Source organism: Schistocerca americana, chromosome X (assembly GCF_021461395.2).
Source record: "Schistocerca americana isolate TAMUIC-IGC-003095 chromosome X, iqSchAmer2.1, whole genome shotgun sequence".
NCBI classification, from domain to species: domain Eukaryota; kingdom Metazoa; phylum Arthropoda; class Insecta; order Orthoptera; family Acrididae; genus Schistocerca; species Schistocerca americana.
This window is the reverse complement of record NC_060130.1, coordinates 814,808,943-814,831,408: the sequence shown is the minus strand read 5'-3', so window position 1 is coordinate 814,831,408 and position 22,466 is coordinate 814,808,943. Positions and strand designations below refer to the sequence as shown.

The 22,466-nt window shown below is 37.3% G+C and overlaps 1 protein-coding gene across 2 annotated transcripts in view; it reads right to left on the bottom strand.

Moving 5' to 3' along the window:
* The window catches only part of LOC124556767 (UV excision repair protein RAD23 homolog B-like), a 156,057-nt gene extending 134,104 nt beyond the window's left edge, over positions 1-21,953 (bottom strand). Inside the window, exons 1-2 of one of the 2 annotated variants that reach the window (XM_047130776.1) lie at positions 21,769-21,953; positions 21,364-21,442 (exon numbers count right to left, since the gene is read on the bottom strand). In XM_047130776.1, coding sequence (XP_046986732.1) covers positions 21,364-21,442; positions 21,769-21,834 — 145 coding nt within the window. In that variant the 5' untranslated portion in view covers positions 21,835-21,953. The remainder of the gene's footprint in view (positions 1-21,363; positions 21,443-21,768) is intronic. The other variant, XM_047130775.1, reaches the window with a different exon arrangement.
* Positions 21,954-22,466: the final 513 nt, after the last annotated feature.

The window sequence follows — 22,466 nt, the reverse complement described above, 5'->3', positions numbered from 1 at the left end:
TACAGAGACTACCTTAGCAGCAAAACACTAAATATGAGTCTGAACTGCCCTGAAACAGACAGCAAAGGCAAATGTAAGAGAACATAGGCTTCAGGCTATGTTACAGATCATTGCCACCAGAGCCCACATTCCAAAAACTAATACAAACAAAAAAGAAATACTGTCAACTTCCCGGTTTCTTCCTGTTTGCGTACGTGTGATGTCATATGCCACATCGTAATTATGTTATGGGGTAAAACCAACCTCTGGAATCAGTATGGTCCTCTGACTCGAATTTTTACTTACAAATTCAAGTCAACTCTTTGCCTGAAAGGTTACACTTTATACCTTTTCAAACACTTTTTCCTACACTATAATATCATTTACATGAGTAACAAAGAATTCTCTTAGATTGAGGTAGAGTTTGATGTATAATAAATAAAAATGACTAAGCATCTTCTGCAGCAATGGAACAACAATGAATTAAGAAAAAGCTAAAAACCAAAACAGACACATAATGCAGGCAAATGAAAACCTTAACAACAAATGGCAACAACACAACAGGTACTGCATTTCATTTCCAACTATGTGGTGATTCACAATATGGTGTCTTTGAAGTGTATAATTATGTAAAAATATGGACAAAACTGAAGATGATGTACCACCCATCAGTTTTGATCTATGACATCATCAAAATGGTGGACACCCCTATTTCAGCCTTATACAATGTGGCGCCTGTGATGTCACTCATTACACATACAAATAGTCAAAAATAACATGAAAAAAATTTGACATCAGAGATATACTGCTAGAATAACGCATTTTTGAGAAAGGGCAAGCTAAACATATGACAATCCTAATAATGAAGACATAGCAAAACAAATGCTACCACAAAAATCAAGCAAAAAATTCTCAGTAGTAACGAACTCACAATAAAAATTGGTATCGGAAATCTCAAACAAAGGCCAAGTACCGCAAAATCAAAATTCATCCATATAACTCAAACTCCACAATAGTTACCAATCACACTGCAACATAATTACCAACAGCTAACAACACAACACAACACAAAAAACTCATTAAAAATGGTGTTAACACAATTTCTATGTACAAGAAAAGCACACTTATGCACATAAATACACACAACATACATGCCACAATAAAAAAATAAAACCAAAAAAATATACTTAACAACCAAAGTCAGCCAATACATAAATGAAGCCATAGCAAAAATAACAACGTAACACAATATCTCATATGGCCAGTCTAGACTTCTCAAACCAGGAACCCTTCCAGACAGAACACACAAACTACGCTCATGCTCATACATTAAGGATAATGCTGATACATGACGAAACAATGCTCTGGTGGGAAGTTTGCATGTTTAAATCACCTCTGAGTATGACCATGCGGTGCATTTGACCTGCGGTCGTCGCACAGTGGTGCTTGCAGCAGTCCACATATGCAGAGGTGCGTTGGTGCATGTCAGAGTACGGTGCAGCGAGTAAGTGTGCAGACATTTTCAGACATGCTAATGGTGCCTGTGTGTTGAAAATGGTTCAAAGAACACATATTGATGACATTATGAGGGGTAGAATTCTAGGGTGACTGGAGGCTGGTCAAACACAGCAGGTCGTAGCAGAGGCCTTCCGTGTGCCACAAAGTGTGATCTCAAGATTACGGCAACATTTCCAGCAGACTGGAAACGTGTCCAGGCACTATAGTGCGGAACGTCCACAGTGTACAAACCAACAAGAAGACGGATATCTCCCATCAGTGCCCGCAGACGGCCACGGAGTACTGCAGGTAGCCTTGCTTGGGAACTTACTGCAGCCACTGGAACAGATGTCTCCAGATGATTGAACAGACATGATCTATTCACCCGTAGACCTGCAAGGTGCATTCCACTGACCCCTGGTCACAGGAGAGCCCGTAAAGCCTGGTGTCAAGAACACAGTACATGGTCATTGGAACATTGGTCCCAGGTTATATTCACGGACGAGTCCAGGTACAGTCTGAACAGTGTTTCTCGCTGGATTTTCATCTGGCGTGAACCAGGAACCAACCCCTTAATGTTCTTGAAAGGGACCTGTATGGAGGTCGTAGTTTGATGGTGTGGGGTGAGATTATGATTGGTGCACGTACACCCCTGAATGTCTTTGACAGAGGAACTGTAACAGATCAGGTGCATAAGGAGGTCATTTTGCACCAGTATGTCCGGCTTTTCAGGGGTGCAATGGGTCCCACCTTCCTCCTAATGGATGATAACGTATGGCCCCACCGAGTTGCCATCGTGGAGGAGTACCTTGAAACAGAAGATATCAGGCAAATGGAGTGACTTGCCTTTTCTCCAGACCTAAACCCTATTGAGCACGTCTTGGATGCTCTCAGTCGATGTATCGCTGCATGTCTTCAAACCCCTAGAACACTTCAGGAGCTCCGACAGGCACTGGTGCAAGAATGGGAGGCTACACCGCAGCAGCTGCTCGATCACCTGATCCAGAGTATGTCAACCCATTGTGCGGCCTGTGTACGTCTGCGTGGCGATCATATCCCATGCTGATGTCAGGGTACATGCGCAGAAAACAGTAGCGTTTTGTAGCACATGTGTTTTGGGACTGTTTTCACAACTTATCACCAATACCGTGGGCTTGCAGATCTGTGTAGTGTGTGTTCCCTATGTGCCTATGCTATTAGTGACAGTTTCGTGTAGTGCCGCATGGTGTGGCACTACATTCTGCAATTATCCTTAATTTATGAGCATGAGTGTAGTCCCTGGTCTGAGGTGCAGCAACTTTGGTCAATCTCATACCTCCTCCATAAACGTAACATTGCAAATATTGTGCAATCAAACTGAATAACTGTAGGAAATACATCATCCCGATTGCAGCTTGCGGGACCTACTCATGAACTAGATCTCCAACCATAAACAAGACACCCCACCCAGAAACGAATCCATGCCCACAACTGCCACCCTCAAAACAACTCACCAAAGAAACCATAATGAACTCTTCCAATATTATTCTCACAAACAGCACTCAGGAAGTGCAAATTAATCACTAACGGCACTCTCAAACTATTTATAAACAAATATCCCACAAAAGAGCATTCCACTGCCTATTCCAACAAGACCTCTGTAAACACAAACCATTTCATATACACTGTGGCACCATGACATCACACGACAAAACACAGTAATACTCAGTCTGTCGGTAAACTAGTAAGCAAACAGACAAGTTCCCACTCTGCTACCCAGCATGTCAAAAGGTTATGTTGTGACTTTGAAAGGTATTAGTCAAGTTAGTCCAAATGGGCACACAAACATTTCATTTTGCCGTCGACAAGTTAGGTGGTGCAGTGGTGGCCATTTTTTATTTTATGTTTGCCATGATTTGATTACCCAAGGTGCAGAATCATACTAATTTTTAATGTGCTGTTACAACCAAAAAGAATTTCACAGTGCTTGCCTCTTATACAAATGTAAGTTATTGTTAAGTATATGGTATTTACTGGTACACCTAGTTTTTGTTCTATCCGTATCTTATATGAGCATAGGCTGAGAATGACTGCACTGACAACAGAAGCTAGTCTAACCATATTTTAATTTTTTATATATGTATGTGATCTATGCAGTTAGAAGATTTTTGAATTTTTTTTACACATTTTAACACATTATGTAAGTTTGCTTTCTCCTTCCCTTAAAAATCCAGTATTACTACTTATGTATATATTCTGATAGGATTTTCAACACAATACAGTGCAATTATTCTGTAATTAAAGGCTTACTCCCTCATTGTGTTTCCGCTAAGAGGTCTTCTTTGACGGGCTGAACCGAAATCAATTCTTACTATAGGAGAGGTGCTCAATAAGTAAGGGGGAAATGGTTATTTCGCTTCTCGAATTAGTCCGATTCGCACAACTTTTTTGTCACTCTTGGTACATATATCCAAAAATTATCTTCAAAATGTTTGACATATTGGCTATTTAGTCTATTGTCAACTGTCAAAACGCTTATATGTGCTTTGGCAGTATCAGCGATTATTTATTTTGTATAAAAATGGAACAGGGAATGTGTGTTAAATTTTACAATAAGAAGGGAATAAAATGTAAAAGTTTTAGAAATGTTAAATATTGTTTTTGGTGAGTCTGTTGCAAGGTTGTCATAAATACACTGAAGATAACGACTGCCTTGGCCACCTCAGTACATCAACTGATAAAAATATGAAAAAAATTACTACGAATGATCACCAAACTACAATCAGAGATGTAGCTGTTGATGTTAGCATATCAACTGGCTCATGTCATGAAGCTGTTTTGGGTAAAATTGTTCCAACATTATCGAATTTCAAACAAAAACAGAGTGGCAAATGCGAGTCACTCAGGAGTTGCTAGATGAGGTCAACAACAATGCAGAACTACTGAAATGGGTCATAACAGGTGAAACATGTGATGACATATGATGTTGAAACTGGTGTGGAAACATTTTGTATTGCCAAGACTGGAAGGATAAGTCCATGGAAATTCAATGCAGCACTCAATCTGACCCAGTCAGATTGCTTTCAAATTTAGTACATTTAATGATGCAGATAAGAGGTGGAAAACAACAAATATGCAGAGAGGTATATGACAATTGTGAAGAAAGTTTCAGGTCTGCAAGGTTTTGAAACTGTGAAATTTACATGCATATGTCCAACATAAATGATTATAATTCTTGTTCTAATCCAGATACAGCAATGAAACTTGTATTATTGAAAAGCTTTACATTGATATGCAACATGGTGGGTTTCTATGAATGTTCACATTCAAGGTCACTGGCCTTAACATTTGACCTTGAATATCTCAAAACACCACACCTTCAACTTTTTTGGAAAAAATATATTGTATTGCCCAAACAGCCTACCACAGGCATGATAAATATGAAGATACAAGGCATCATGACCAAAAATTTATTTCATCTACATCACTACACTAGCAAAATGCAGTGAGCAGCTATTTACACAGGTTTTTTCCAGAACAGTAGACAATAGCAGTCATTACTATACTGACAAATTGATGAAAATTTCTTGCTGTGAACAGCCAATCAGAAAGACTTTTACTTTAATCAATCATCAATAACTTGTTACATGGGTGTGGCATACTTACTGTATCTGCAGTCTTCATGTCCTGCGAGAACTATTTAGTAGTAGTTTGTGAAATATGGATTTCAAGTCAAAATCATACTATTGCAATCCATTTAAAGATGCAGATCATGCAAGAGCACAGAAGAATTTGAGGAATGTTCAGGAGTGGATGTTAAACAAGTATCCTAAGGTATCGCTAGGTGGAAAAATTTGCACCAAAAGGTAAAACGCAAATATCACAAAACACATCAACCACAGCAGGTGTTTTATCAGGTGTGGTAGGTACTCCCAGAGATGATGTTAAGTGAAGCTGAAATTGCTTCGGATCTGACACTGGATTCTTTAAAAACTAGCCTTCAGCATGAGCCAAAGTGCCCAAAGCAAAAATTTAAAAAGGTTACCTCAGTGAGGGAGCATAACTATGTGACAACTGGAACAAGAAGAGTGTGGAAAAAAGGGAGAAAGAGAAATCATAAACCCAGCTGAAAAGTTAGTTTCACAATACAGGACGTGTGTGTGACAAAATAAAATTTTGACAATACTTCCAAAGAGCTGGAGTACAAAGAAAACTATGGAATTATTTTCCGCTTCAGATTATAATGGTACCAAGAGCAAAACAGTCAATAACAGAACACGGTATATTAATGTCTCCAAATCCAAAGCCAGGTACGACATGTTGTCAGAAAGCTATTCAACACGTAAATAATTTTTACTGTGAAAATAACATGAGATGTGTGGGACTGTCTCTGCGAAAGAAAATGGAATTAGAGTACTTAAGCAGAAGCCACTAGGGTTACACAATATCAAGGAATTGTATGCATATTTCAAAGATACATACAGATATGTAAATACTGGATTCTCAAAATTTAGTGAGTTGCAGCCAAAGCACAGTGCTCTTGCCTCTGCCAGTGGGACCCATGCTGTTTGTGTGTCTCAATCAGAATTTTAAGTTAATGGTTGAAGGGTGTAAATTGAAAGAACTAATGAAGTGTGAAGAACACACACTGCCATCATAAAAGCACTGGTAGCATTTGTTACCTGCAGTTCTGCGCTTCCAGCATGTTTCTTAGGTGCATGTCCCTATTGCCCACATTTGACAAGACTGACTGATAATCTGTTTATAATGTTTGGTGGAAATTGCATTGATGAAATTACCTACAAATGTTGATTAACCAAAGGCAGGGTAGTTCTAGAGCCTGTACTAAAATCAACAGGTGATTTCATTGAGGTGTTTGCATCGAGTTCGTGACAACTCCTATCACACTCGTGTATTACACAGCAGCAGGCATAGATCTTTGAAATCATTAAAGAAGAAATGATAGTACATGAATATCTTGCTGTCTATGATTTTGTACAGAATTACTCCTTCACTATTCAGGATGAAGTACAAGGAATTCACCAATTTGCAGGTTACTACCAGGCACAAATACTTATGAAACACACCATGCATGCACTCTTTCCAGCACAATCTCATCAGTTGCTTAAACAGTCCCTTTCCAACTCCAAAACACATTTACTACTGTTTGGAAGGATGTACTGTCCAGTACAAAAACAGCAAGAATTTCATGAATCTGTCTCAGGAAGATTAGCTGCACTTACCAGCCACAAGTGACCTCATGAAAACTGTATTTTGACATTACAATTGAATCAATGGTGCAAAGAAAATATTCCTTTGTGTGTTTTCAATTATACATCCATTTCCCATCACGATTAAGATCTTGGCAAGTTGAAGCAATGTTTCAAGAATATGATTCCAGGTACCCATACACTTCATTGTACAATACCTACTGACAAAAGCATAGTAGAAACAAAGACATATTCTGCTTCTTTAGTGAGCAGAGAAGAATCCGTGATGGCTATGTGGAAAGAAATGATGTTTTTAACGTGTGTGGATTTGTTGCCTGGCTGTATGACAATCATTGGTGGGCTGTATATGTCTTACAAACTTATGAAGAAACAGATGAGGTACACGCCAGCTTCTTGCGTCCACATAGACAGTCTCCACCATATATGTTTTCTACCAAACCTGACACTTGTTTCATCAGAAGATGTGACATTGTCACAATAATGGAGCCAGTGACACCAACTGGAAGGACATACACTCTCCCTGCATCCAATCCGATGAACATTAACAATTTAACTGGAGATTTATGAAATGAGAGGTAACTACTCTTTATTGCCTTTTTATTGAAGCTACATTGTAAATCATTCATAATACCACTACAATAATATAAACCATATTTTTGGACGTTACCTATGAATTGTAACTTTCAACAAACTGTCTTTCATATTTATGTGCTATGTTCTGCATTTTGGTAGTGCACTGATGCTGGCAAAATAAATTTTTGGATATGATGCCTTTGGTGTGGCATCTAGATATTTACCATGTTTATAGCAGAAATCCACAATGTTGCATATGATTAGATTAGATTCAGTTTTCATTCCATAGACCCAAAAAATGAGATGATTCTCATGGGTGTGGAACATGTTAGAAAGCATGGCATAAAAACATAAAACATTTTAATATAATACATACTACCCTGATCATTTGTCAGGAGATAGTTGAAAATAAGTTAATACAATGCAGTAAACTGGGACAGCTAATATTTACAGAATTAACACATTGTCAGAATGAAACACTCTTATGCACTATTAATAAATTTATCATACGCAAAATACCTAATCTTGACTGTTGTGACCAAGTGTTGTCAAAACTGAAATCTAACACATATTTTTACTTAAGCTGACTTAACAGTCTCTGTTAAGATGTTCATCTATGGAGTAGATGGAGTTGCATATCAAAGAGTCTTTCAAACTCTGTTTAAACCGTGCTTTATCTGAAACCAAGTTTTTAATGGTTGCTGGCAATTTACTAAAAATAAGTGTTCTTGAATATTGGACTCCTTTTTGGACCAAAGTAAGTGATTTTAGGCCTTTATGTAGATTGTTCTTATTCCTAGTATTGATACTGTGTACTGAGCTATTGGTTGGAAATATAGATGTATTACTTGCAACAAATTTCATTAAGGAATAAATATACTGAGAAGCAGTGGTTAGAATACAAAGTTCCTTGAACAGTTTTCTACAAGATGTTCTCGAATTTACACCACAAATGATTCTTATCACACGCTTTTGCACCCTAAAAACTTTTGCTCGGTTTGACGAGTTGCCCCAGAATATGATCCCATACGACATAATAGAATGAAAGTAAGCAAAGTATGCAATTTTTCTTATATTTATATCTCCTACATGTGAAATCATTCTCACGGCAAATACAGACTTGTTTAGGCGCTTAAGCAATTCTGTGGTATGCCCTTCCCTATTGAATTTGTTATCGAGTTGTAATCCCAGAAATTTAACATGGTCAGCCTCTTCGATCTGCATGTCTTCATACCTTATATTCATGCTGGAAGGAAATCGCTTACAGGTACTGAACTGCATATACTAGGTCTTCTCAAAGTTTAATGACAAAGAATTACTTTTAAATCACTTATTAAAGTCAGTGAAAATTTGACTAGCAGCTATTTCTAAATCTGTACTTGACTTGCTACTTATTGCAATGTTTGTATCATCAGCAAACAAAACTTAGCATCTGGCAACGTAACAGGTGAGAGGTCATTAATATACACAAGGAAAAGCAATGGGCCCAAAATGGAACCTTGAGGAACACCACATGTAATTAATTCCCAGTCAGACGAAGACTGACTGCTTACTGCACAGGTATTTCACAATGACACCCTTTGTTTCCTGTTAGATAGATAAGACTCACACCATTTCACAGCATTGCCAGTGACACCATAATACTCTAATTTACTTAGGAGAATGCTGTGGTTCACACAGTCAAAGGCTTCTGACAGGTCACAGAAAATGCCAGTAGCCTGTAATTTATTATCTGATGAATTAAGTACATTCTCACTGTAAGTGTAAATAGCTTCTCCATATCAGAACCCTTCAGAAATCCAAACTGTGACTTGGACAATATATTATTTGCAGTCAGATGCTTAAGGAGACACTTGAACACAATCTTTTCAAAGAGAAAGCCGTCAAAAGTGAAATTGGTTGATAGTTTGATGGTACCTCTTTATCCCTCTTCTTGTAAAGAGGCTTAACTCCAGCATATTTTAGACAGTCTGGAAATGTTCCACTGATAAAGAGATTAATTACACAAATAACTTAAGATAGAACTTAACTCGCATGAGCGCTCTTTGATTAACTTTGTTGATATGTTATCATACCCAATGGAATACTTAGATTTTAAGGGGATGCTACTTCTTTGGGAGATGTGAGTTTCATTTCCATTTTACTGAAGTTATTTTTAAAGACTTGTCTCAGATACTCCATTGCACTGTTCACTGAACCTGATAACCCCGAGCTGTCAGTAACAGAAATGAAATAGTTGTTTAAGAGGTTTGCAACACTAACTGTACTTGTTACCAAAGTTTCATTTATTTTTAGAGCTATCTGTTCCTCTTCCTTTTTGGCCACACCTGTCTCTGTCTTAACAATATCCCATACAGTTTTTATTTTATTACCTGATGTAATTATCTTTTTCTCATAATTAAGCTGTTTCGATTTCTGGATTACTTGCTTCAATATTTTGCAGTATTCTTTGTAATGCATTACAATTCTAACCTGAGAGCTATACCTAGATAGTAGATAGTGTCTCCTTTTTGTTGGTTGGTTGGTTGGTTTTGGGGAAGGAGACCAGACAGCGTGGTCATCGGTCTCATCGGATTAGGGAAGGATGGAGAAGGAAGTCGGCCGTGCCCTTTCAGAGGAACCATCCCGGCATTTGCCTGGAGCGATTTAGGGAAATCACGGAAAACCTAAATCAGGATGGCCGGACGCGGGATTGAACCGTCGTCCTCCCGAATGCGAGTCCAGTGTCTAACCACTGCGCCACCCCGCTCGGTCTCTCCTTTTTGTCCCACATGATATTTTTATTCCTTGTGTAATCCACGGTTTATTTTTTGGCTTGTGTGTGAGTTGAGTTACCTTTAGGGGAAAACAGTTCTCAAAAGTGGAGGCAACTTTATTAATGAATGCTTTGTATTTTCCATTTGAGTCAGATGTATTGTAAACAACTATGCAGTCCATGTCTTTGAGCAATTTCCTGAATTTCTCAATTTTTGAATTTTTTATTATCCTCCTGTACTCAGATTTAATAGATTTTTAATCCTGACAAGTTTCAACATTTAACACAAGATGCTGCACATCATGATCAGATGGTTTTGTGATATGAGTTTTTTCCCTAGATTTGTCTACAAAGATATTATCAATAGCAGTCTCAGAGCATTTTTACATATCCTAGTAGCAAAGTTCACAGCACGAAAAAAATTGAATGATAATGTTACTGACTGCAACAATTGTTCACTGACAGAGCTTTTCAACAAATCCACATTAAAATCCCCAGAAACCACATTTCCTTGTTTTTTTGCCATAAGATGGGACAGCAGAGCTTCCAGGTTTTTTTTATGAAAAGGTTAAAATTTCCTGAAGGAGATCTGTATATACCTACTATTATAAAGGACTTATTATGAAATACTACTTCTGTTGCACAAACTTCTAAGTGCTGCTCTGAGCAAAATGTATTAATATCAATATTCTTGAAATCAAAACAGTTTCTGGCAAATATAGGAACTACTCCTTTCTCCATATTTCCTCTACAGAAATAAGAAGCTAACTTGAATCCTGTAACATTTAACATATATATATATATATATATATATATATATATATATATATATATATACACACACACCAGTGGTCACATGATGTTCAGAGGCAAATTATATCAACTGGTTTGCTCAACTCTAATTCTTCAACACAAATAAGCAACCCCTTAGTCCTCGGATATTCTGATGCAATAGTGATAGCTGATTTTGTGCACTGGCTGAATTATGACTGGATGAACCTAATTTTCCTGCCAATTCTAATTTTTGAGTATCTTTAGTTTCAATCAGAGGTTGTCTGCGTGAACTGTGTACATTACAATTTGCTTTCTGGCTGCCTGTTTTATGAATGTGAATGTCATTTTCAGCTTGTCTCTGTCCACGTTTTGTTTCTGCTATCCCTATCCTGCAAAAACTGCTGATCTGTAGCCACTGGTACTTTACCACTTGCGACAGTGCCCCCCCCTCCCAAGTTATTTTCTATTAACCCAAACAGTTTTCCCTTCCCTTTCCCGTTGAGGTGAAGGCCGTGCCTAGTATAATCCCACCTGCTGATAGAGTCAACAGGAACCACACCGCTATGAGACCCCATACCCGATCCAAGCAGCCATTCCACCTCTAAATTAACTCTCGTAACAGAAGAGTTTAAATGAGACCAGTCATGGCGACTCAGAACAGACACAAGCCCAACACCAGTATATCTGACTGCTGAAGCTATCTTTACCAGGTCACTCTCAATTGAATAATTTCAGTTCCTATCTATGCTCTTGCCCGCCCCACCCACTGTTACCACGGTGTCTTCCTTTGTGAAGTCTTTACAAAGTCATCCTACATCCTCTATCACCTGACCCAGACTTGCACTAGGTTTAAAAAAGCTTGTGACCTGGTAACCCGACCCTAGTTCATCCTGTAACAGTTGGCCAACACTTCTACCATGTTAACTACCAAACAAAACCTTCTTCTTCACAGCTTTTTCTGACTTCTTACTTTTCAAACACTTTTTGAAAGTTTGTCGTGTCCTGTCTCCTCCTACATCTATTTGTGGCTCATCAGTTTCCAACTGTGACAACAGATCAAACCTATTTTCCACATTCACAACCACACTGTTTGAAAACGTCCTATTTCTTCTACAACCTGTTGTCACTTCCTACCTCTCTTTTCCCTTCTCCCCCCTTAACCTTTCCAGATCTAGTTTCGCTTTATCTAGTTCCGCCTGAAGGGCAGCAATCTTCTCCTCTTGTCCCAGTATCTTCCTATCTATACAGCAAATCCTGCACAACCAATGAGCCTTGTTTATTTCCCCAATTCCCACAACACTACAGTCATCAAAGTAAAAGAAACTGCAACAACCCTCACACCACACACTGGAACTAACACTCCTACGGCAAGTCATACACTTCACACTCATGGCAAACAAATAGTAGCTTTAGTCCAAGTTAAAACAAGAATAACTTCGCAAATTACTCAATCAATATATTAAATTTCTTAGAAAGTTTAGGCCTAAAGTTTGGATACTAATTCAAAACTTCTGAAGAAATGTATTGTTTACGCGATGAAACAAAAGTAAACAAAGAACTGAGCCTACACTGTATAAAGTTTCAACTTATTTCGGCACAGCACAACTTTACTTTATTGAAATAATCACAGACCTTACAGTATATCACAATGTAAACAAATCCTAGTCCAAAACTCGCGCCTATGAAATGTTTTCTTTTTTCCAAAAATACGCAAAAAATGTGAACCCTTCAATTGATAGCTTACACTAGGTATTAATTTACTAATTATGATGTAATATTGGCTTAATTAATTGTTATTACACAATTAAACACTTCTCTTTACGAGAGCTGTGAATGTGCACCACCCACCAACCAAAGATCTTTTCTATATTGTATTTTCTTGAATGTGTACCTCTACTTATTAGCTTTTCAATTATGTATATTTAATTGCTGCATATGGATTATGTTGAGACAGATGTGTAAATTTCACACAATATCCAAAGTTTGCAGACCTGTAGCATTCTTCACAACTGTCACATACCTCTGCAAATTGGTAGTTTTCCATCTCTTATCTGGATCATTGAATATAGTAAATTTGAAAGAAATATGAGGTGGTCAGACTGAAAAAGTTACTTTTCTGCACAGAACTGACATGCCCAAAGAGCTAGAAAAGTTTGGTCAAATGTGAAGGTTAAGCTCACTGTGTTCTTTAGGACATAACAGAGGCCAATGCAATTATAATAAACTTTTTTACTTTGATAGCAGATCTTTATAGATTTTTATGAGCTGAATCCAAATCTAGCCTTAATTTTTTTTATATCACCCATAGCTTTCGAGCAACATGCTTTTTATCATATAGTATAAAAATCATATGCTACGCGATAAATGGGGAAATTAATGAAACGCTTTGGTACAACATAAGCATGGGTTGTATTTACAGTAAGCTACTTAAAACAATGATGTGTGTTAATAGTGGTTTCACTTGTCAGCTGGAATTGGCTTGAATTTTCTTTCTCTTTTTTTCTTTGAAGCTTCTTGTGTAGCTTTTTCTACGATGAGTCGCTTGCTGAACTTCTCGGTGAAGTGACCCACAGTAGTCCCCCATCATTTTGGTTTTCCAGCAGCCTTGGTAGTGTTTTTTCCATCACTTTAATGTGCTGGTGAAAATGATATCCTTGCTCCTCACTAACATCTCCCATATTGTCCGGCAAGTAATAAAGGTGACTGTTCAAAAAGTTAACTTTAAGGCTCATTGAACATCCCACCGTTTTAAACTTCTTTAACATTGTAGCTATAATTAAAACATATTCTGAGTCTTTTTCATGTCCTAAGAACTTTGTTACGACTGGCTTGCATGATACCTATGCTTCTTTCTCATTTAAGGTCATTGTGGATTCAAAGTTAACATCAAACATCAGTTTTCTAATGTCAGGTCCGACAAAGACACCTTCCTTTAGTTTAGCTTCTGAAACATGTGGAAACTTTTGACAGAGATACTTAAAACATGGTCCATCTTTACGCAAAGCCTTTACAAACTGTTTCAATACGCCTAACTTTATATGTACAGGTGGTAGGAGTATGTTTTTTTGGATCTACAAGGTTTTTGCATAGAATGTTCTTTTCACCAGGTTTTAAAGACTCCCTCACAGGCCAGTTCTTTCTGCACCAGTGTTGATCCCTAGCCCTATTGTCCCATTCACACACGAAACATGGAAATTTGATAATGCCACCTTGCTGACCAAGGAGCATGCATCTTACTTTTAGATCATCACATATCATCCAACCATGAGCAGAATAGCCTATTTTACTCAGCACTATTTCTAGGTTTTCACAGCTTTCTTTCATATGTACAGAATGTTCAACAGGTATAGATGCATACATGTTACCACTGTGTAATAAAACCGCCTTTAAACTAGTTTTGGATGAATCAATAAACAGCCTCCAGTCTTCCTTTTTGTATTCAATACCAAACTCATTCATCAGACCAGGAATGTCTGAGCAGTACACTTAATCATCTTCTTGTTGAAAAAACTTGGAAAATTTCTGCTCTTTCTTTCTACACATGTATGTGCTGGTTCCAACTGCCAATAAATTTTCTTTTAGTGTAGAGCCAAGCAATCCAGCTTTTTCTTTCATTAAGCCCAGATCCCTAACCAAATTGTTAAGCTCAGTCTGAGTAAACAAATTGGGCTCTAGACTTTCTGTATTACAATGGAATTCATCATCTGGTTCACCTAAATCACACTGTACATCACAAAATACTTCAACTGAATCATCTGGTGATTAATGAACCGGCAAATCTACACCATGCCCTACTGGTTGGATGGCAGGCGGAAGGTTAGGGTAACTTATTAACTTCTTGTTTTTCAAATTATGACCAGTAATATCAACACTGCAAAAGTAGCAATCATCAGAGTGATTTCTTGACTCCCTCCATATCATAGGAACAGCAAATCTAAAGGTTTTTTTTCTCAATTTTGGACAATTTTATCCGATCTTCAACACACACATAACATACCCTATGCGGTGCCCAAGATTTATCTTGATCAAGTTTAGATCCAAAGTATGATAGATAAACATTTTCACAAAGTCTGTAAGGTTTCTTTCATGTCTTTTAATCACAAATTCACCACAAATATAACAAAATTCACAACAAATATAACAAAAACTTGTCAACAGAATTTTTACAACAACGATTACACACTGTACTGAGTACATGTACAGGAAACGGGAAAGTTAGGTTAGGTTGACAGTGAACAAAACACCATCTGTTAACACAAAAACAGAATCAACCTTCTTTGCCTGCAAATGTTTTTCAGCAGTGCTACCAATGTCATCTATATTCATTACACCTCCTTTTTAAATTATTTTAACTATATAAAAGCTATTAAAGTCTTTAAAAAATTGCTTAATTTAATAAATTTAATTGCAAAATGTGAAGAAATGGTGGGTGATACAGTTTTTTAAGTATCATATTTGGATTCCCCACCCTACAAAACATAAGAATAAGGTATTTTCAGCAAAAAAGTTTTTCCATCGTTGGCCTGTGTAATTTGTGTAATGACACCATTATTTCTTGAATTACATAAAGTCCTCCAGTGTTTGTTGAATCATTGATCTTGTAAAGGTGTGTATAACCAGGGGTTTCCTCCCAAAATTCTTGGAGAGCCCAGTTAACTGTGTTGTTTATTTTAGGATTCCTTTCTAATGTGTCACACTGTGGCAAGGCTGACTTCTGTATAAATTGCAGTCCTTAGAGTGGGCTGGCAATATTCTCCAACAGTTCTTTTTGTGTTGACTTTTCAATACTAACTGTAATAACATTTGAGATGACCAAACACTATTTACTCTGCAAATACTACTTCTTCATATTGTGCACATTTTCTTGTGATGTAGTACATTTATCGATTAATTCTGAATAAGTATATCTCTGAATATACGAACCAAACTGACTGAGGGCAGTAGTTAAAATCACACGAAAAGAATTGGCACAAATCATTGCACAGTGCACTACACTGCTAGAGAGGAAATTGATGTCTGATTTTTGGTGTGCCTGTACAGCAATTCCACAGTTCTTCTGTGGAATTCCAATTCCCCCACCAAAAGCTCTGCTCCCTCACAAGTTTACCAGAAGACTATAGGTCACAGACCAAAGCAGACAGGTGCTGCAACAAACTTTGGTTATCCAAAATAAATGGGTGATCTCTCTCTTAGGGTTTCTCTGTACCCTGGTTACAAAAGCATTCCATTCAATAGCCTTTTAATTATGCTATTAGAGCTGCTACCAACTTTGTACAAACCAGATACAGATTTCTCTCTGCTTGATCTGATGAGGTAACAGTAATACTGAAGAGACCTCAGTCAACAGTCAACTGTAAGCCCCTGTGACTGGCTGGGTATATTAGTTCAAAACTGTTAGGAAATAAGGGCATACCACACCAGTAAATGTCTAGACCATGGCCTACAGGGTACTGCATTTCTAACAACTTCGTGCAGCAATGATGTCCGCATTTACCTCACGGTACAATGGAAAACGGGGGAGGGAGGTAGTGTCCACTGCCAGTTCTACGAAACCGATGAGAAAGCAAGAGACGAGGAAACTTTGTTGCAATTTCACATCACTAGACCACAAACTCATAAATCTTAACACATTTAGATGAAACAGTCCAATGCTCGTGACAATCCATATAACAAATTTTGTTGCTGCTCGTTTCAGTCACAGCAATTTAAACTCTACTGTTAGGTCCTAACTTAACTAAAATCTCTTAATTTGTGGCATATTTGTAAAAAAATTCAAATTTTTGTGACAACACAACAGAGAAGTGACTTTACCACTGTATTGGGTATGTGAAACAGACACATCGTCAACTTACAAGAACACAGAAACACTGACATGAGGGGCACTGGCCCTGATCTAGACACTAGCCTACCACATCAAAAAAGACAATGCCTGAAAGTAACTTATTTAAATGCAGTAGCAACAATAAGGCCCACCCTTGTGGGTAGTGACGTGGGCCGGGCAAATGCCCAGTGGGCAGGACATTTATAAATGGGCATTTACTCAAAGCAGTTTTAATGTCCACAAATCAGGGCATTTATATAAAAAAGTACTTTTTAAAGTTTTTACTGCTAGAATGTATAACTTACCACTTAAAATAACAGATGGGACAATACTCTCGATATCAGAAGTTAGTAAATGTTTACATTTTAACATACATATGTCATTCATTGCTTTTAAAGGGCATGTGTTACTGAGAGCTGCATCCGTGAATGCGTGCATCCCCCCCCCCCCCCCCACACACACACAACATTGAACAGCTGTGTAGTGATAAGCCAGTAAAAAAGTTAACCTTACATCATCGCTTTGTAATGTAACACACTTTACAATTCGTGTCAAATCTACTGAAGGATGATTATTGATAACAAACCTCTTACTGGAAGTAATAAACAGTTGGCATGCATTTTTTGTTAACAAATGTACTCGTTAATGTTAAACTTTTTTTGGGAGGGGGGGAAGGGGGAGGGGGGGGGGGGCGCAACAATGCTTTATTGTCAGTCAGATGTAGTGACATTTGAGACAGACTATAGTTTTGTATTCTGCTCCTTTCTTTATTTACTTTCATATAGCTGTACTGCTGTGAAGACAAAATGAGAACATTACTATAAAAAAGATTTTATAACAAAGAATCAATGTCTAAGGCTCCAGAATAGTTCCATTCTGATACTAGTCGATTCCTACAGACTCAGCAATTCTCGGACTTGTGGAATCGGCACTTGATTCATCCCCAATTAAAATCATTATGGGTAAACTTTTTTTACTCTAATTTTTTTCTGTAGTATAAGTAAAAATACTACCTATAGGGTACCTACTTAATATAAACTGTACTTTATTTCACAAATTTCTTTTAAACTTGAGTTTTGTTTTCTTTTTTATTATTTACTACCTAAGAACTAACCTCATTAAAAAATATAGTTATGTTTACAGTCCAATTTATCTCCCCTAATAACTTTTCCCTAACTCTCAAGCAGCTTTTTAAACTCTGTTAACCAACCACTACAGAAGCAGTGTTGCAAAACACCTTTTACAATACAAAATATCAGTTTAAAATTATTTTTTTATAAGTGCCACTTATCAGTCAGTCTTTAAAACACATAAATGCACAGGTATTTATGCATTTTGGGCATTTGCCCCAACTTATAAATCCCCAAGCATTTTACATTGCTACCTGTGAGTATTTCCAGCACACGTCAGCCTTGTTGTAACAAAACTATGCAATCTTGAAACCAGTTAAATCTTTATGGCTTACAGCTGCACATCTATCATTTAATTTTTCCACCTGATCTTAAAAACTGGTGCTCTATACATTAAAGGAACTGTCTGTAGAAGTGTGGGTGTACATTCTGCCTTATAACTTATTATGTTTAGACAACATTGCAAAAAAAAAAAAATTACTGCCTCTAAGTTTACCCATTATACCATGAGAGACATTTCATTTCTGAAGGCATTATATTCTCTAAACGTGATGCCTATTAGCAATTCTTGCACACTGTAGTTTCTGAGAAAGATATTCATCTCACCAATCGTGCTCCCTATGCTGAGCCTTAAAAGATTTTAAATACCATAATGTAATCAAAGTAGACAACAAGTAAAGCCAAAGTTGCTACTAACCTGTTGATGTATATGTCCATTGTAAAATGACCACCACATGGCGAATAGACAAAGGTTATACACTTTGCTATTTCCATTCAAATACTGGTTTCATTTCTCATAAAACAAACCGTCTAATGAAACATGTAACAGTATAGCAGGCATAAAACTGAAACCTGTAGCATTATGACATTTTCAACTGATTTATTACCTCACGTACTAGGTAGTGCATAAGTTTGCATAGCATTTTTGTTTTGAATGTTCGTTTTCTGGCTGCTATGGATTTATTTATCAACTGTCAATTTTTATTTTTAATTCACTATTGCTGTTTGAGTTAACATATTGTAATTTTGAGATAGTGAGTGGAGCTGCGGACACTGAAATATGGACTGCAAAGTGGAAAAATCTGAACACATCCAATTTATTCTTCTGTTGGAGTTCTACAGGTGGGTGACACTGGCAGTGGCAGCCAGAAACATTTGCACCTTGTATGAGGATAATACCAATGGACAGAGCATGGCATAAAAATGGTTCTCTCATTTTAAGGAATCTCGACACCGTTGATAAATAAAGAGCTCGTCAGAGCTGGGTACAGCGATGAGACAACTGAACTGGAAGAAACACATTGATGATCTACTGAAACATTTGAGTTCAGCTACTTATGCTATTAGGGTCATTGCAAATTTAGGTGGTGGACATATCACTAAATTAGTCTACTGTGTGAATTTCCATTCACTGATTTCGTATGGCATCAAATTTTAGGCCAGTTCATCATTAAGGAAAAAAAATTCACTGCACGAAAGCATTTAATCAGAACTCAGAATACCAGTGAAGCCCACCCGCAGACATTTATTTAAGGACCTACGGATAGCCACAGTAGCTTACATATACATACATATCCACAATCAAATTTGTTAATAAGAACCCATCCAAATTCAAAAGCAATGGCAATGTGCATAGCTACAACACTAGGAGAACGGTTGGACTTCTATAGTCTTAATTATGCTGCCACAAAAATATTTTGTCAATTACCAAATAGTATCAAAAGCCAAACGGATAGCCAACCAGCATTTAAAAATAAATTAAAAGAATTTCTGATTGACAAACCCTTCTACTCAATAGAATTTTTAGATATAAATGAGTAATCATGCAATCATTATTTTAAAAATTGAATTATGGGAAATAAGAAAATTTTGTTAAACTGACACATTACACATCATCATGAAGTGTCATATTCATGATATATGGGACAAGTATTAATCTAATCTAGGAGGATCATTTTAACATCAGTGAGTCTTCATGTTCAGGAAGACCTTCAGGGGTTGATGATCATTTAAACGTATTAATACACAATGACCCACTTCAGCGTACTCGAGAACTGGCATATGTGATGAACTGTGATCATTCAACCATTGTGTAACATTTGCATGCAATGGGGAAGGTTCAGAAATCTGGTGTATGGATACTGCTTGCTTTAAGCAAAAACCACAAAAATCAATGGGTGGCCATACGTGCCTCTCTGCTTTCTCGTCTCCTGAACAACACCGACTATTCATATACTGTATCGATACTGGTAACGAGAAATGGTGTTATTATGGTAGCATACGGGAAAGAAAGGAATGGTTGAGCCCAAATGAAGCAGCAACACCCCATACAAAGAACCGTGCCCACACAAAAGATAATGCTATGAATATCATGGAACAGCGACAATGTGGTGTACTACTAATTGCTTCCCTGAGGTGTAACCATCAAAGCTGACATTTACTGTCAACAACTGAAACGTCTTGCAGTTGCAATCCGAGAACAATGACCACGAAGGCTATGCGAAGTGACGCTACCCCACGACAACAACCACCCGCATTCTGCTAAACTGACCAAAAACACTACACGAGTTTGGTTGGGAAGTCATTCTGTTTCCACCTTATTCAGCCGATCTTGCAGCCTCAGGTATTAATATTTTCTGCTGTCTATCAAACAACCTCCAGAGAATTAGTTTTCCAGGTGAAAATGTGCTCCAAACATGGTTCCACAAGTTCCTCACGTCAACACCAAGTGACTGCCAGTCATGGAATCTAAAGGTTATGGCAGTGTTGGCAGATTGCTGTAAATAATGAAAGACAATATACTTCTGATGACTGAAGTCTCTATTATGCGTATCTGTTGCGTTTATTAAACTTCTGGAAAAATGTTGTGAACCTAAGTGCCAACCTAACAGATTAAATTCATTCAAAACATACCATACTGGATACGCTTTCAGCAAACATGCTATTTTTACACAGTTACATTGTTCAGTGCCTGGAACTGACAAACTTTATCAGTGTGTCGCATTTAGGAACGTACAATTATAAAGCGAGCACACCAGCTTTGGCCTTTGCAGTCAATTTGGGTGTGGGCCTCAGGTAGTTTTCCACACAAATATTTCCAAATGCTTTTTTGTTCTGTTGTATCCAAATTACAGACAGTGTGCGAATTATATCGAACGAAAGGGAAGACGTCAATACCTTATGCACATACGTAAATAAAAAAAGTATTTACTTCATTACTAGCTCAGGTAGCCTGCATACACAGACAGAAGCGAGAGCAAGTCCTTTTCATTGTTTACTACCATGTTTTAACACGTACTCCGACGTCTAAAAATGAAAAATGTGGATCTTACTTAAACACAACGTCTTAAAATAAGACTCAAGTATCTAAAAATGCGAAATGACACGACATCTGATCTCTACATGACGACGTATATTGTTCACATTTGAAGCTGACTACACAGCGAGCGAGACATACAACAGCAGCAATTCAGGTAACACACAGAATGATTCAATACAAAATTGATAAACCCGTCCAATCACTGCAATCCATATTTTACAGAACCAACAACGTACTCCAACGATGCTGAAGTAACATACAGAACACTGAATGACAGCACCATAACATATATAGAAAATACTTACCAGCATAGATAAGCTTCTGGTTTTCAACTGGGTAATCTGCCCCCTTCTCGGCTCGTATTTTTTCTTTCAGTTCCTTCACCTAATGATGATAATGATACACATTGTAATATCCACAAAATACTGCTATAAACTACAATGGGTACAAGAAAACGGCGAACGCCAAATATTTAGAGAGCACTGGAGATCCGAATGTGTTAAATTGTAAATGACTTCCAAGTCATCTCCTGGATACAAAAGTTCAAGTAAAACATCACATTTTACAAGAAATATATGATTCTTAGACACTTTTATTTTTAAAAAAATTCAATGCCATGTAGTTTTAAGAATATCAAAAATGGTGAAACTGGAGCAAATAACGTGCAATCATATAAGTCACTACAAAACACAAAACGAAAATTTACTTACTGTAAGATTTATGTCAAAATCTATGACGAATGTTTTCTTTTGTAATGTTTTGAATGTGATAAGCATCTTGGCGCTAATTTATGTAATTACAAACAGTGGTAGCAAAGAAACAAGTTAATCCTTGATAACTCTTCCCCTACGCTCGCTCCGTCACTCGGCATATGCGCCACAGACAATCACGTGATCCAAAGATGTTCGACTAAGCAACAACAAACGTGAGATTACACTTTATGTGGTTTGTAAAAGGTAAACATTTCAACATGAACAAACGAAAGAAGACAAGTAGTCCCTTTGTACGTCTCAATCGTTAAAAACCAGAAAACGAATCGAAGAAGAAATAATATAGTAGGGAAAAAAATGTAGAAAACGCAAAAATAATCAACTATTTTTAATCCAAAGATATTCATGAGCACAAACAGACTAGTGGCCACAGTCTATGTTAGACTGTGCTAGTGGCCCAATCCATTGAGGCTAGAGCTCCACATGTACGTAAAGTGGCGCCACTTCAATGAAGTCTTTGAAACTACATGTGAGAGCATCCATGTAAGGTGGCATGCAGGGTAGAGAGCATTTTGCAGTACCCCAAACGATAAACCCATTGTACGACGCCACAAGTCTTTCTATTAAGTGTTAAACCGTAAATGACTTTCAAGGTACTTGTTGAATATAAAAGCTCAAGTAACACAACCTATTTTAAC